The sequence below is a fragment of the Balaenoptera musculus genome, chromosome 8 (assembly GCF_009873245.2).
Source record: "Balaenoptera musculus isolate JJ_BM4_2016_0621 chromosome 8, mBalMus1.pri.v3, whole genome shotgun sequence".
Lineage (NCBI taxonomy): Eukaryota > Metazoa > Chordata > Mammalia > Artiodactyla > Balaenopteridae > Balaenoptera > Balaenoptera musculus.
The window spans coordinates 66,079,775-66,095,334 of NC_045792.1; the positions used below are offsets into that span (position 1 = coordinate 66,079,775).

The 15,560-nt window shown below is 44.7% G+C and overlaps 1 protein-coding gene across 12 annotated transcripts in view; it reads left to right on the plus strand.

The window, feature by feature from the left end:
* TEAD1 (TEA domain transcription factor 1) overlaps positions 1 to 15,560 on the plus strand; it is a 264,671-nt gene that overhangs the window by 63,105 nt on the left and 186,006 nt on the right. The window contains exon 1 of one of the 12 annotated variants that reach the window (XM_036862664.1): positions 5,854 to 5,931. The exons of 9 other annotated variants lie outside the window; for them this stretch is intronic. Coding sequence is in view for 1 of the 3 variants with exons in the window: in XM_036862662.1 (XP_036718557.1) it covers positions 5,978 to 5,992 (15 nt within the window). In the remaining 2 variants the exon portion in view is untranslated. Of the gene's footprint in view, positions 1 to 5,853; positions 5,993 to 12,620; positions 12,641 to 15,560 lie in introns of those variants that run through there. 2 more of the 12 variants (XM_036862662.1, XM_036862670.1) reach the window with 2 other exon arrangements.

Below are 15,560 nucleotides of genomic sequence, written 5' to 3' on the forward strand. Positions count from 1 at the left end.
TGTATTAGCTTGCCTTGTTAACCACTCCTTAAGACAACCCTGCGTGTAAGCTTTGAAAATCAGAGCAGTAGTCTAGCCTCTCCTTTTCCCAGCAATTAATTAATTGACTCAGTACTTATTAAAGGTGATATTTGTTGAGTCAGGTCCTGTGGACGCATCCAAGCAAGATAAGGGTGCAGCCTTCCCGGAGCTTGACACCGGCTGGATAGACCTGTTGACGGGCTCTGGTACAAGGGCCTGGTACTATGGGAGCATGTGACAGGCCCCCTAAGACTGGACTTGGGTATCCAAGAAGGCTCCCTGGAGGAAGTAATATCCTTGCTGAGAGGGGAAGAGTCTTGGAACGATACATGCAGCATCTCTGTGCAGTGGTGAGTGTTCCAGCACTGAGGGCTATGTTTGGATTGCACTCTAGGTATACTTTGACTTGGTCTGACTTCTTTGCTTTGTGGTCCTTTTTTATCTGTCTAATTATCTATCTACCTATTTATCTATAATTTTAATTATGGTAAAATGTACAGAACATAAATTTACTATTTTAACCATTTTTAAGTATAGAGTTCAGTGGCATTTAAGTACAGTCACATTATTTTGCTACCATTATCACTATCCATCTCCAGAACTGTCCTCATTTTGGAAAACAAACTCTGTGCCCATTAAACAATAACTCCCCATTTCTTTCTCCCCTCAGCCCCTGGCAACCACCATCCTGCTTTCTGTCTCAATGAGAATGATTATCCTAGGGACCTCATATACAATGAATCATACTGTATTTGTCCTTTTGTGACCCACTTATTTCACTTAGCATAATGTCCTCAAGGTTTATCCTTGTTGTGGTTTTCCTTCCTTTTTTGAGGACGCATACTTTTCAAGGCCCCATTTTATTTTAACCCCAAGCATGTGTGAAATATTCACCCACCAACACATGAATTAGTTCTCTAGTCCCTTTACTGAGGAGTCATTCATGCATTTGTCCAGCCACCCATCCATCCGTCTTCCCTCCCTCCTTCCTTGATTACATGTTACCTGCCAGACATTGGGCTAGTGACTAGAGATACAAAGAATACCTCTATCTACTCCCCACCCCAAACTTGTATTCTCTGAGGAAGAAAGACTCAATTAATTACTAAACAGTATCAGTGAAACGGTAATTGTGTGTTTAAAGTTCCATGAGATAGAGGAAACACAGCAAATCTGCATGAGAGCCAGGGAAGGCTTTGCTGAAGAGGTAGCACTTGAGGTGGCCTCTGTGTGGCAGCCTTAGAGGTGGCTAAGGGGAGGAAGGACGTTTCAGAAAAGAGGACCAGCAGAGCAGTGGCTGGGAGACTTGGCTATACAGACAGGCAGTCTAGTTGGGTAATTATCAATTTAAACTCTGAGGTCAGACTGTTTAGATCTTGGCCTTGAGGATCCATGAGCCAGGTGGGAAATTTACTTTCTTTTTCGGTGTCTTAGTTTCCTTGTTTCTAAATGGGAATAATGATAGTACTTTTCTCATAGTGTTGTTACGAGAGTTAAATGCATTGACAGATAAAGTGCTTAGAATAGGGCCAGGTACAGAATATACACTCTGTAAGTATTAGCTGTTATTGTTACTGAAATGTTTAGAGGAACATTAAGTCCTTAGGTCTACCTAAAGTAGGCTATAATCTGTGCATTGTGTTTGCATTTGAAGGTTGCAGCTAGACCTTGGAGTTTGGTTGGGTGGATCCTAGTGGTAAAGAGGATTCAAGTATCCACAGATGTCTGACCTCTAAGCTTTCTTGTATTCAGATGCTTGAATACCTCAATTTGTACCTGAGTTTCCTTAAATTTTCTTAAAGAAAGTCGGAATAATTTCTTAAAAATTACAAAAACAATGGAACATAAAAAAGTGTAAAATAAAAACCTGTAATGTCACCCTCCTAACAGAGTAACTGTTTCCTTTTTATTTTCACTTTATTTCTGTAGAAATATGCATAAAACTAGAGTTGTAATTACATATATATATATATACACGTAATTTTATATATATACACATATACACACAATTTTGTATTTTGCTATTTATTTATGTATCTCTCTGCCTGCCGGCCTATCTATCTATCTGCCAGTCTATCTACTTTTTTAGCCGTGCTGCGCGGCATACGGGATCTTAGTTCTCCCCAACCAGGGATCGAACCCGTGCCTCCTGCAGTGGAAGCGCGGAGTCCTAACCACTGGACCGCCAGGGAATTCCCCTGTATTTTGCTTTTTAAAATAAATATTCTTTGAGAAACTTTCCCTCATGGTTCAGTCTGTTTTTAAAAATTTTTCTTGTGAAAGAATGCAGTTTTCCTTTGCATTCATGTACTGTAGTTTTCTTAGTCATTCTGCTATTCATGGTATTATACATGATTCTGCAATGTAGATATTTGTGCTCCTTATTTTTTTCTACCCTGGGATTTTCTCTTTTTGATAAATTTCTAGGGTTAAGGTTACTAGGTCAAAGAATTTCACCCTTTTGAGGCACTTCGTAAGTATAGCCATTTGGATCTTCACATCCCCAACATCACTAGCATAGTTCCTGTGTCATGTTCACTACAGATGTTCTTATTGTCTTTTAAGGTTTGCTGATTAGGAGATTTAAAATAACACCTTAAACTTGCTTGAATTTGCCATTCTTTCCCCCTCCTAGTGAAGATGCGTATTTTGTCATATGCTTATTCTCCTGTGTGACTTGTTCGTTCATTTCCTTTTCTGGTTGTGTTCATGGTATTTTCCAGTACAAATGTGAATAGTTAATTCACTGTAAATATAAGCTTTGTGTTGAAAAAAAAATTCAGGTGCAGGAATCACAACTCTTTCCCTGCCCTGCAGTAGTGAGGCTCTCATCCGTGCCACTGCATTTCTGGAGAGGGAGAAAGAGACACCAGTGCTTGCCATGTGCCAGCTCTGCTGGGGTCACGGTGGCCAAGAGTCTGGACTCTCCACTGGCCTTGCTTTTCAGCTGCTTTTTATTGTGAGCAGAAAAATAGAACGACTGTCCATTATCTCGGCTCTAACAGTGTGCTCACTTCATTTACAGGGTCTCTCCTACTCCTCATGTCCCATACACACACACCTGGTACAGAGCCAGCATACAGTAGGCAATTTGTTTTCATGTGTCATAGATCAGGGGTTGGAATGGACCTTCCTTGACCTTCTTCTGCCCACTCTAGTCCCCTGCACAGCATCCCTGCTCAACTGTTCCTTGATTACCTCCGGCGATGGGAGGTTCAGTGTCTCACAAAGACAGACCTTGGGCTCAAGGTGTGAGAGATCTGGGTTTGAATTTCTGTTTGACCAGTGGATAAAAGACTTACTGTTTCTAAACCTTATTTGCTTCATTATCTGAATAATGGATATTGTAATATTACATCTCTACCTAATATAGATGTGATGAGGATTAGAAGAAATAATAAAAATCGAGTCTAGATCCCTGTTCCTCACACACAGTAGTGTTGAATAAATGTTAGCTGTGAATATTATCTCCACTTACTACTACAAGGCATTTCCTTAAACTTTTGCCATTACATCTGATTTTATGAATCAAAAATATTTTTTATATCCGTTAATTAGAATTTTGCTGAATTGGCAAAGAAGCTGCAGCACCCACAGTGACTTGGAGTTTGGAGTATATTCTTCCGTCATGGAGGTGTTGGATAGGCATTGTCTTTGAGCTGATTCCAGCTTGGGCCATGATCCCAGCTGCTGGACTGGACAGTGCTGTAATGCATCCAGGTTGACCCCTTCTTGGTTTTCAGAGTCTGATTTTACAGACCCCTTGTTTGTCTTTCTTCCCTTTCCTGGCTGGTGTTCCTGCCCTGGCATCCCCAGTAGAGGATGGACAAAAACATTTAGAGGAAACAAAACTCTCTTCCACTTATTAGTTACCTGTTCTCTTCCACAGAAAATAGCGTAGTAAAGGGAGGGCTAAGGTAGAGGTCATGCTTCCAAGTGCATAGTCATATGCCCAGCCCCAAATGTTGCTTTGGTATTATAGAGTGAGCCAGTACCAGGGTGGTCAGGGCATAAGTTAGGCTGTACTGACTCTTCTTATTCCTAGACTTCAGCATTTCAGTATTCTTGCTTTAGCTTGCTGAGACTATCATTGACTTTCTGAGAGCTCCTCAAAGTCTCATGAGATTTAAGCAGATAGCTTTTACCCTCGGGGAACCAATGTCACTGGTGTTCGTACTAGGTCCACGACTCTTAGGATTGTGATGTTTGTCATTGTCTAACCCAGCTCACTGTGCTCTGTAGAGAATAACTTGGTGGGAACTGCCCCCCTCCCCACCTCCACAGCCGGTGTCTCGGGAAGTTCTTCCCATTAAGTGTCCATTTCAATTTTAAAAATAAAATATTAGGGAATTTAATGAACTTCAGAAACAGCGCTGATGTGTTGGTGATTAAGATTTTAAGCAGTGGTCTCTGAGGAGCTGGTTGGAGGGGAAGATTAACAAAATTTAAAAAGCAAATCCCGGGTTATAGGTTATGTGCGGAGAGGGGTGATGTTTAAGGTATTTTAACAGACAGTATGGACATGGACCCAATGGAAGACACTGGAGGCCCCCAGGTGTGCCAGGCACTTACATGTACTTGTTGGATACTGAGAAAATTGGGGGCACTGGAAGAGGGGTGGGAGCTAAGGAGGACAGGCGTTCAGTGGGCTTGGGCCACTGACTCTTTCCAGTTCGTATGGAAGTATTTCAGTATTTGAAACAAGCAGAGTGGCTGTACAAGTGAGGCACTGATGGGGGGCTGGCAGTGTGAGGGGGTGGGAGCAGCATCTGAATCACCTTTGACAGGTGTTCAGAGGTGTTAGATCCATTCCTTGCTTGCCTTCCTTTATCTCAGTGCTTAGGGGACCTTTGTGGTGCTGGCCCTGTTGACCTCTTGGTAGGCGCTCGGAACGTGTCACATTAGACTTTAGGGTTCTCTGTTTGGAAAGCACTGAGACACATTGCTTTAATTAGAAAACACTACACATGGCAGGCACCGTCCCTGTCTTCATGGGGTTCCCAATCTTCACCAGTGGCTTCAAGTTCTTCCTGCCCCTGGACTCTAGGAATTTGTCCGTAGGAAATCATTACAAGGATGTTTGCCATACAGTGAAAAGCTGGGCAAAAGCTAAATGTCCAGCCATGGGGAAATAGTCAAATAATGGTATATCCATGACATGGAATACTATACCTCTTAAAATTCATGAATACAAAGGATATTTCAGGACTCAGGAAAATGCTGAATGTAAAATGTTAGGTGGACAATAAAAGAACCCCAGACTATAGGGAATAATAATAATAATGTTACTAGTACAAGGATATACATCAAAATGCATTGTTAGCACTGACTATTGTTTGGTGGAGGGCTGTGGGTAAAGTTAATTTTCTCCTATGTATGTTTCTGAATGTTCCACTGTTGTGGTCATCTGTGGGTATTAACTTTATAATTAGAAGCGTTCCATAAATATTATATTCCTTAAATCCAGTTTAGAGTTTAAAAATTTATTTGTATAATCAGCGACCGAGTATATTGAATTTAAACTTGGAGAAACACTTTTGGAGGTTGTGTTTATCGCCTGTAAAGGAAGCTGCTGACTTGGTGGAATAAAAATAAGAGCCTAGGTCAGCCTCCCGATGCGGGGGCCCCAGCTCCCCCGGCTTCCAGACTGCAGGGGTTCCAAGAGGCCCTAATGCGCTTGTTGAAAGGCTCTCCTTGGCTTCTTATTAATGTCCCTCGCTGAGCCGTGCTCTGCTCTGCTGGCTAACCTTGTCAGAAGGTTACCCGTGGCTCTCCAGGTCTCAGCTAATTTTAAACCCAGTGTGCCGGCCAGTGCAGTGGCGTGGCATTGCGCTGCGGGGAAACGAACACTCCCTGGAAGACATGGCTGGGGAAAGATGAGCCGAGTCCCTGGGTTTTTCTCCTCCTCCTGTAAGTGACCAGGCACGCTGAACAAGCAAAGAGAGCTGGGATAATAATGAGAGCTTTTATGGTAAAAATCAGGATTATTAAAGATCTTTTAGCAGTGGCAATCAATGCTGGTTGATAATTGCACGGTGTGATGTGTCCTGCATGAGCTGTGTGAATTCTGACCGCCCGAGCAGGAGCGAGCTGGATGAGGTCCTCTCTTCCCAGAACTAGACTCTGACTGTTTTTAAAGCAGAATGAAACTGCCTCTCATTTCACTATTTATTTGGTGTTCTTCTAAATTTGTAGAGCTCAAACTCTGCTGGTAGTACGTTCCTTTTCTGAAGTTTTTACTGATTTGATTGGGAGAGAGCTAGTATTTCTTAAAAGCTAAAAAATAAAACACACAGAATCTGCCTGTCTGCATGTCTATTAGCTGCTGTTGGCTGCCACTAAGATTGTCATTTTAAGTACCTCCTTTTTTTAAGCGTTTGCAATAGATAGAGTCCTGTTTAGATTACTGCTGTGCCATATAATACTTGTAACCCTGATATTTTAACATGAAACATAAATCAATAACTGCAAAATAACATGACATGGGGGAACCTTTCTCCATCAAAATTAACTTAAAAACAACCAACCAACCAACCACAGAATCCTTTTTTTCCCCCCTTTTGGATTTTTTTTTTTTTTTTTTTTTAAATCTTCTTTCTCTTTTAACACCTTCAGGCTGGGAATCTAAGGTGCCTATTAGAGTTAGCTGTCTTCCCCTGCCAGGGCATTCACAGCGTCTCTCACATGTAAGAGATTACAACGGGAAACTTCACCCACCCGGTTCACTGCCTGGTCTGGGGTTTACCTGCCCAGCTGGAAGAAGGGCATCTTTCCTAATAGCTGGGTCTCTATCTACTCTCTTATAAAACAGTTGCGAGGAGCCAATTAAAAAGGCATAGTGTGTGGAGTAAACCAAGATGAAAGCACAATGGATGGAGATTCAATAACCTGCTAACTCCCTGTAGTGATTGAAGTTAACTTTGTTTGAAGTACCCAGGCTGGGTCAGACCACATCAAGCCAGCAGTGTTCCTGCAAGAGGATAGCACAGGAGTGAACTGTGATTTTATTTTAGGGAAAAAAAGTACATAAATGCTTTTTATTGGCCTTTTCTGTTTTGAAGGTCTGTCCCTCCTTCACTAGGCCTGATTAGCTCTGTCATGTTTGGATTTAATTTTGAGAAAATTACAGCTGAGTAATATCAGGAATTTGTTGAATGGGAATACTTGTTGAAATCTTCATTGACCCAAATCTGACTTTTATAAATAGTATTAAATAAGCAAACTTAAAAAAAAAACCAAACAAACCCATCCCCCTCTCGCCTTAAAATAATGTTTTTAAAAGCACATTCAACATACTTAAGTATAATATATAAGCTACTCTGGATTGGATGCTAAATGAATGACTTATTGCAGGGGCTGTAGTGGTGATGTTAGGAGTATACTTACGAATTTAAAGTACATTTTGTAAAACCCAGTTCCTCTTCCACACAGACTCCAATGTCCGCTTTTCTTCTCCTGGTTTTCTCTTTCTCACCTTTCCCCTCCTGCACTTGGCCTGCACGCCTGCCTGGTGTAGGCCCGCTGTTATTTTTGTGGTAACCTGACACTTTGGCCAGCAATTGCAGCCCCCAGGTCCCTGGGGGGTGAACTTGCTGTGAGCTGAAAAGGCAGGCTCCCGATCTGATCTCCCAGGTAGAGCAGCTGCTGCAGCAGGGCTGGGGGATGCCACAGACTGGGGAGGAGGGGTGTGTGTCACCAGTTCAGCCCTCGGATTGTGGCTTGTCAGGCAACAGTCCCTACCTTGAGGTGGGGGGCCAGTAGAGGCCAGCTGGTCAGGGGTTTTGGAGACTGGAGGAAGGTTTTAAGCTACCGCCTTTTTTTCATTTCATTCTGTGGGTCTGGTCTAGAGTATGCCTGAGGCTGTCTTTGTGATTCCTTAAGCAAGGATGAGTTTCTTAATAGTCACGAAGATTGTATTAATATTTTATGTTAAACTAAAGCGAACAATTTTATCAAGCTGGGGTAGGGACGAGGTACAGAAATGAATGGGACAGAGCCCCTGTCTTCTGAAAATCTGCAGTATAGCAGGAATGACAGATATGTAAGCAGTAAGTATTAATTATAGTTGTGTACATTCATTCAGCAATTATTTGAGGACCTGCAGTGTGTCAGGCACAGTTCTAAGACGTGTGCACACATACCCACTGATCTGTAAGCATACAGATTAAGTAATGTATATAATGGCTGCCGAGGATTGAGACATCTGTACTTACATGGATCATCTCGTTTAATCTTTCAACAGGTATGTAATGTTAATTCTCATTTTGCTTTGTACCTGCGCACGCACGCACACACACACACACAACACCCTGAGACACAGCTAACAAGTGGAGAACTCAAAAATTAAAACCTCTGGGATTCTAAAATCTTACGTACTCTTTATATACACATATTTTTAACTGTTTGGCCATATAGACTCTCCAGATGCACAGTGTCCTCCCTGGAATTGTAGGGGTGCCCACAAAGGAAAGCATTTAGCAAACATTTTTGGAGTTCCAACAATTCATCTGATAGTGGGAGATGTTAAACACAGGAATGCCAAGGGACTTACCGATCAGCTGGAAACAGTATCTTAAGAGAAATTACAGTGAAGCCTACCAAGTATGGTGTTGGAAGTTTGCTTGAGGTGCTATGAGGACGTGGAAGTGACTTCTCCTAGTGGAGGAATCTGCCAAGGCTTCCCAGAGGAGAGGTTGGTGGCTTTGGTCTTGAAAGGACCAGTAGACATTCATTAGATGGAATTGCTGGTGAGAGAAGCAGCTGAGCAGAGGGGCCCAGGTGGCTGAGGGGGTGAAGTAGGCAACCTGCTGTGCCTGGGCACCTTGGAGTGGTCTCTGGCTGGAATGTGGGAGACTACACAGGTGCCTGAGAAGCAGGCTGGGGGCAGGTGGTCAAGGCCATGGGTGTCCTGTTACGCAGTTAGGTCCTGGAGGGTGTGGGCCTCTGCTGAAAGATTTAAAGTGAGCATAGGATAAAAGTCATATTTGCATTTTGGGAAAACTCTGGCTGAAGAATAGCACAGGAGAAGCTGGCTAAAAATACATGAGCTGGGGATTCTGATTCAGTACCTCTGGCATCAGGGCTGAGATCTGTATTTTTAAGAAGCCATCTATGTACTTCCAGGGTCGGGAACCTGGCAGAACTAGGTTGTTGGTAGTGGTGGTGTTTGGGGACATAGGGGACAGCCCAGCTCATAGAGGTGTGAAGAGGTCCTGCCTGTGAGACGGGAGGAAAGTTAGTGGGGGTGGAGAGGAGTGGATGGGATGCAGTTGAGAGATGAGGGGCCGAGTGGACATTCTTGGTGACGAGTTGCGTGGGAAGGGATGGGAGAAGGCTGAGATGATGGCCCTCCTTTGGGTGCTGATTCAGCCAGGTTCTCTGAGGAGCAGAATCCCTCAGAGGGAGCTGAGGGATTGGGTTCCCTCACCCAGGGCCTGGAAAATCCTTTTTGCATTTTCTTGGGTGCTTTTAGAGACAGATCCTTAATACAGAAAAGTGACTTTGAAGGTGTCAGTGCCCGGTATGCCAGGTCTGTGTGTCTGTGAGGGTTTGGGTTTGTTTGCTTTGTCTTTGGGCCTTTTGGACTCTCAAGTCTCGCCCTGTAAGTAAAGTCCTCATCAGTCGTTTGGACTGAGCAGGCATCAACACCGTGAATGTCCGAGAGGGGGAGGGCTTTAGCGGCAGTTCATAGGTGTAATTGGAAATGGTGTAATTGTAATCGGAAATGCATTTTTTTTTTATAAATTTATTTATTTATTTTTGGCTGTGTTGGGTCTTCGTTTCTGTGCGAGGGCTTTCTCTAGTTGCGGCGAGCGGGGGCCACTCTTCATCACGGTGCGCGGGCCTCTCACTATCGCGACCTCTCTTGTTGCGGAGCACAGGCTCCAGACGCGCAGGCTCAGTAGTTGTGGCTCACGGGCCCAGCTGCTCTGCAGCATGTGGGATCTTCCCAGACCAGGGCTCGAACCCGTGTTCCCTGCATTGGCAGGCGGACTCTCAACCACTGCACCACCAGGGAAGCCCTGGAAATGCATTTTGATGAGAGAGTGGAGTTCCTTGTTCCTCTACCAAGGTTAGCAGAATCTGCAGGAGGAAGAGATCCTGGAAGGAAATACATATCTGTCCCGTTTATTATTATTTTTTTTCTAAAGAGACTCCTCCTTTGTGCGTGTGTGTGCGCGCTGGGGAGGTGTAGAAATATTGATTGAATCAAGCTGTGGCCTTTTGCCTTTTTTGCTTGATACAACTGCCTCATTTGCTGGGGTGGGGCATGTTGGGGATGAGGAGGGAGGAGTCCGGTGGTGGGTGTCATGGCCAGAGTCAGCTTTCCTTCAGAGCACCTTGGGCCTCGCAGAAGGGAAGCAGATGTTTCGCCTGAATTTCAGAATTGGGTGCCTCAGCTTTTCTGTCCATGCCTCTCTTTGCCTGGGGTTCTTTTTAATATAATTTAACTTTATTTATTTTATTTTTGGCTGAGTTGGGTCTTCGTTGTTGCTCACGAGCTTTCTCTAGTTGCAGCGAGCGGGGGCTACAGTTCCTTGCGGTGCGCGGACTTCTCATTGTGGTGGCTTCTCTTTGTTGTGTAGTACGGGCTGTAGGCGCTCGGGCTTCAGTAGTTGTGGCACGTGGGCTCCATAGTTGTGGCTCGTGGGCTCCAGAGCACAGGCTCAGTAGTTGTGGCGCACGGGCTTAGTTGCTCCGCGGCATGTGGGATCTTCCCGGACCAGGGCTTGAACCCGTGTCCCCTGAATTGGCAGGCGGATTCTTAACCACTGCGCCACCAGGGAAGGCCTGCCTGGGATTCTTGCCCCACTACATGCCCTGACGCGCTTATGGACTGCTTAGAGCTGGTGTTGTGCACACAGTAGGTGCTCAAGTAATATTTGTTAATTTGAATGACTGATGTATTGTCTAAAGGAGAACAATACTTATTCTGCCTCAGCCAGTTTCCTGCCAGGATTCTTTCTCTGGCTGAAGTTGCAGTGGGTATAAAACAAGGACCAGTTTTCCATTTGGAGGGCAGGGATGGGGGCGAGGGTGAGGCTTTAATTGGCCCCTGAATTTGCATCCCTCTCAGTGTAAGACCAGTTTTGCAGCTGCTCCATCCCTGTATCATCATTAAATGGCAGATGTGTTTCTCATTGGAGAGGTGGGGACTCAGTTGTATCAGTGACCCTGGGAACGGGTAGACATTTGTGAACAAGCAGTGTCATACATTTTTGATTTGTTGATACACTTGCTCACATTGCCATTTGCACGTTGGCCATGTGCACACATGTGTCACTGTGTAAGCATAGCAGTCTAGTCCCCATGTTGGGTTCAGGATGACCGCGCTATCAGCGAGGGACCAGGGAAATACGTGGAACCCTCCACGACCAAGTCTGAGAGCATTTATTGGAAGAGTTGAGTGACGGCACCAAGCGGAATGACTCCTGTGGTTCTAGGCTGTTTAAACAAGCACACCTGTATATTAGAAAGCCTTTATAAATTTGGAACGATTAAGCGATGAGCCACATTGTAACACTTGAATTTATCTAGAGGACTCTTTTGGTCTTGGACCACACTGAAAATGCTTTTGATTAAACAATTTGGATTCCAGATTTATAAAATTGCCAGTTCTTCATCCTTTATCCCCCCAAATACACACATACACTAACACACACACCCCCCTTTAGGAGTTGCTTGCATACTCCTGATATTGCTGATGTTTTCCTGTTGCCTTTGAATGAAACAACCCAAACTTTTTGTTGCTGTGTGTGTGGCCCCTTGTGGTCTGGCTCAGTTTACCTTTTGTTTTCTTGCTTTGTCTTTTCTTCACCACATCCCCTCCACAGATACCCTTCTCTGCACAGGCCTCCCTGAGCTTTCTCATAATTGGCCCCGTAAGTCCTACTCAGACTTCAAGACCAGCCTAAGCATCACCTCCCATGAGGCCCTTGTTGACCTGAGAGACAGAATCAGCTCCTATTTCTGCACTCCAACGGCACTTAGTTCATTCCTCTTTTGACATATTATATTCATGCACTTGTTCATTCATTTATTCATCCATGGGTTCATTATTTTAGGCACCCTTTGGGTCATTATTTTTGGGGAGCATTGACTGTGTGCCAGACCTTCATTAAATGCCAAGGACAGGAAAATGACTAAAGGCATGGACCTAAGCCTTAAAGCTCTCACAAACCCACAGGGTTGACAGCCACAGAGACAGATCATTCTTGTGCAGTGAGTGACAGGGTTCATTTGTCCTGGGGAGCGAAGGTGCTTTCTGCAGGAACATGGCGGGAGTGGCTTCCCAGCGAGTGGCTTGAAGTCTTGAAGGATAATTAACCTACTTCTCTGTCTCCCTGCTGGAAGGGTGCTCCTTGAGGGCAGGGAGGGGAGCATGTTTATTTCCTCTCTCTAGTGCCTGGCACATGGGTGGGGAGACATGGGGTGGGGGGTTTCAATAAATCTTTTATCATATTGAATTGAAACAGATAATAAAAAGAAAACAGAAATCATTTCCCCTTCGTGATTCTGCCCTGTCCTGTTTCAGAATGAATTTAAGGCAGCTTGCAAGGCTGTAAAAGAGCACAAATTAAAAAGCAGGGAAAGAAGGAAGAAAAAGAAGAGGATTGAGGTAGGGACCTAAAGTGGGTTTGGGAATGAAACCAAACTTGCCGACCATATAACCACCATGCTTTCTCTGAGGGGCCTGCCAGTGGGGCTTATAGTGCTCTTTGGCAGCGAGTGAGGAAGGCTAGTCGGGTGAACACGAGGTGAAAAACACGTGGTGTTTTGTTGGTTATCGAACTTTCCATTGGGACCTTTGTAAAGAGCAATCTGTGTAATGTGATGAAGGACATACTCAACTTCTTGGAGTACATCCAGTGACTAATTCAGGGGATGTTTCTGGGTATGCTGATGGTATCACGTAAAAGCATAATTCAATAAAAGCAGTTTATCCAGAGCCCCTGGAATACACTTTCTCTAAGATAACTGTGGAATCACTCCGGGACTGGAACAGATAGTTCTACCTGCTGTTCTGTCTGTCCCTCTTTTATCCAGTGTCCTAATGCTACATGCCACTGCCCTTGGTCCTAGAGGTCACACAAGCTCTGTTTCTGCTCCCAAGGAGTTTTATGATCATGTGTTGGGACTCAGAAAATACTCATGTATGATATGGGATCAGTATCTCTATGATCAGATGCATTAGAAATGGGTATTTAAAGTAAGATGGGCCAGACCAACACTCACACAAAAATGTAAACATATGATTTTTGATGGTTGAGAGGATGGAAAGGAACAAAATTTGTCGTCGTGCATTGTGTTCTTGGTTACCCTAAGTTGGCAGGAAAGAGGAGTTTTTTCCTTCTGGGCATGTTGGAGCCTAAATTTTGGATTCTCTGATGCGGTGTTGATGATAGTCACATGGATCCACTGGGTCTTTAGAGAGCATTTGAATGCCACTGTACCCAGTTGAAGACCCTGAGCAGAGCGTGGACCTCACAGTTCAGCACTTTCAAATGCCATCTTGTTCCAGTTTTCCTTGTCGATTGGCTTATGACCCAAGCAGAAGTCAGCTCTGGATTTACCTGTTGCTGCTTTCCCCCAGCATGCTGTGTAATAATCCAGGGTAGATGGAGGCATGGCCAGAATGGGAGAAGCATCCTAAATCATAGAAACTGGAGAAGGCAGGCCAGGACCGTTTCTCTGTGTAGAGTGGAGAAGGCCACTCCTAATGCAGCAGAATTTGGATTCCACATCAGCCAAAGGAGCTGCATCCGGACAGGTCAGCTGCTGGGACTTGGAGTCAGTCCAGAGCCAACATATCATTAAGTTGGCCGGCAATGAGCTGTGTAACTTTGAGTGAGTCTCCACCAGCTTTTGTAAGAAGGATGACGCCCTAGGCATGACCTACAGACTTGCCACCTAGGGAACAGCACCTTGATTGCATGAGGCCCATTTGTTTGGCATTCCTTCTGGCCTGGGGCTGAGATGGACTCTTTTGAAATGCTTGTTTTAGGGTCTGACCAAACGCAGCATATGTGTTTATCTGATGTGTTGGTAGCTTTTAAAATATGAACTGTCAGGATGTCCCTGGTGGTCCAGTAGTTAAGACTCCGCGCTTCTACTCTAGGGGGCACAGCTTTGATCCCTGGTCGGGGAACTAAGATCCCACGTGCCGCACGGCGTGGCCAAAAATAAAAAATAAGAAAAGTAAGTAAAACTGGAGCTTCCCTGGTGGCGCAGTGGTTAGGAATCTGCCTGCCAGTGCAGGGGACATGGGTTCAAGCCCTGGTCCGGGAGGATCCCACATGCCGCGGAGCAGCTAAGCCCGTGTGCCACAACTACTGAGCCTGCGCTCTAGAGCCCATGAGCCACAGCTATGCGCCTGAGTGCCACAACTACTGAAGCCCGCGCGCCTAGAGCCCGTACTCCGCAACAAGAGAAGCCACCGCAATGAGAAGCCCGCGCACTGCAACGAAGAGTGGGCCCCGCTTGCCGCAACTGGGGAGAGCCTGCGCGCAGCAACGAAGACAGCCAAAAATAAATAAATTTTTTAAAAAGTAAAATAAAATATGAACTGTCTACTTTTGATTTTTAATTTGTACTCATTTAAAATGCTGAGGCATCATGATAGTCTGATGGTGAATCTCACCAACTAAGAAAGTAACATTACCCATGACTTAGTGACTAAGGAGTATTCTTTTCCTGGTATTTGTTTTCTTTGTTTAAGCATTAGGATTGGTGAGTCTACTTGAAATGTGTGTTCACTCTACAGACCTTTTGGAATGGAGGAGTTAGTTTGGGGGGTTTTCTTTGACTCTTATTCCTGGGAAAGGGCTTAGGAATTTTCCTTTTGAAATGCTACTTACTGCTAACTCTTGTGGCATTTTTTTCTTTTTTCCCTCTTAGAGCATTAAAGAAGCTTCTGTTTCTGGCTTTGAAACGTGTTTCCCAAGGTTAAACAACCCGCCTTCCAGGGATCCATGACTTGGGCTACAGGTCATGTCATCCAGCTCATGCTCCCCTTACAGGTGCACTGTCTTGATAGCAAGTCTTCTCTTGGAATGGTCAGATGGCATAGATTGCCTGGACCTGAGTGTATGGCCTTGTCTTTCTGAAGGAGCCCACTGATGAAGGAGAGCAGTGATTAAGCTTGCCTGGTGGTGGTGAAGAGGGAAGGAAGAGACAGGAATTTCTGTTCTTAATGGCTAACACGTTCATTAAGGGGATGGGGAAGGTGATTCCCTCAAAGGCTGGTAATACAGAACCGCATAGCATGAAATCAGTCAAAGCCTTTCTCGAGCTGTCACCTGGGCAAGTACTTGGAGCTGATGGAGTGGAGAATTAATCAGGGAATCCCAGGAGGGTAATGCTAAGACCTCTGATGGGGTGCTCAGCATCGGGGTCTTGGTGAAGAGGTATTGGCTTGTTGATGGATCCTGTTGATATAGAAGTGATTTTCGAAAATGAGAAGGAGTAATTATCTGCTCCTTCCTGCTGAAATTAGAGGGAACCTATTGGCAATTGGAGTGTATGACACTAAGGCTCCC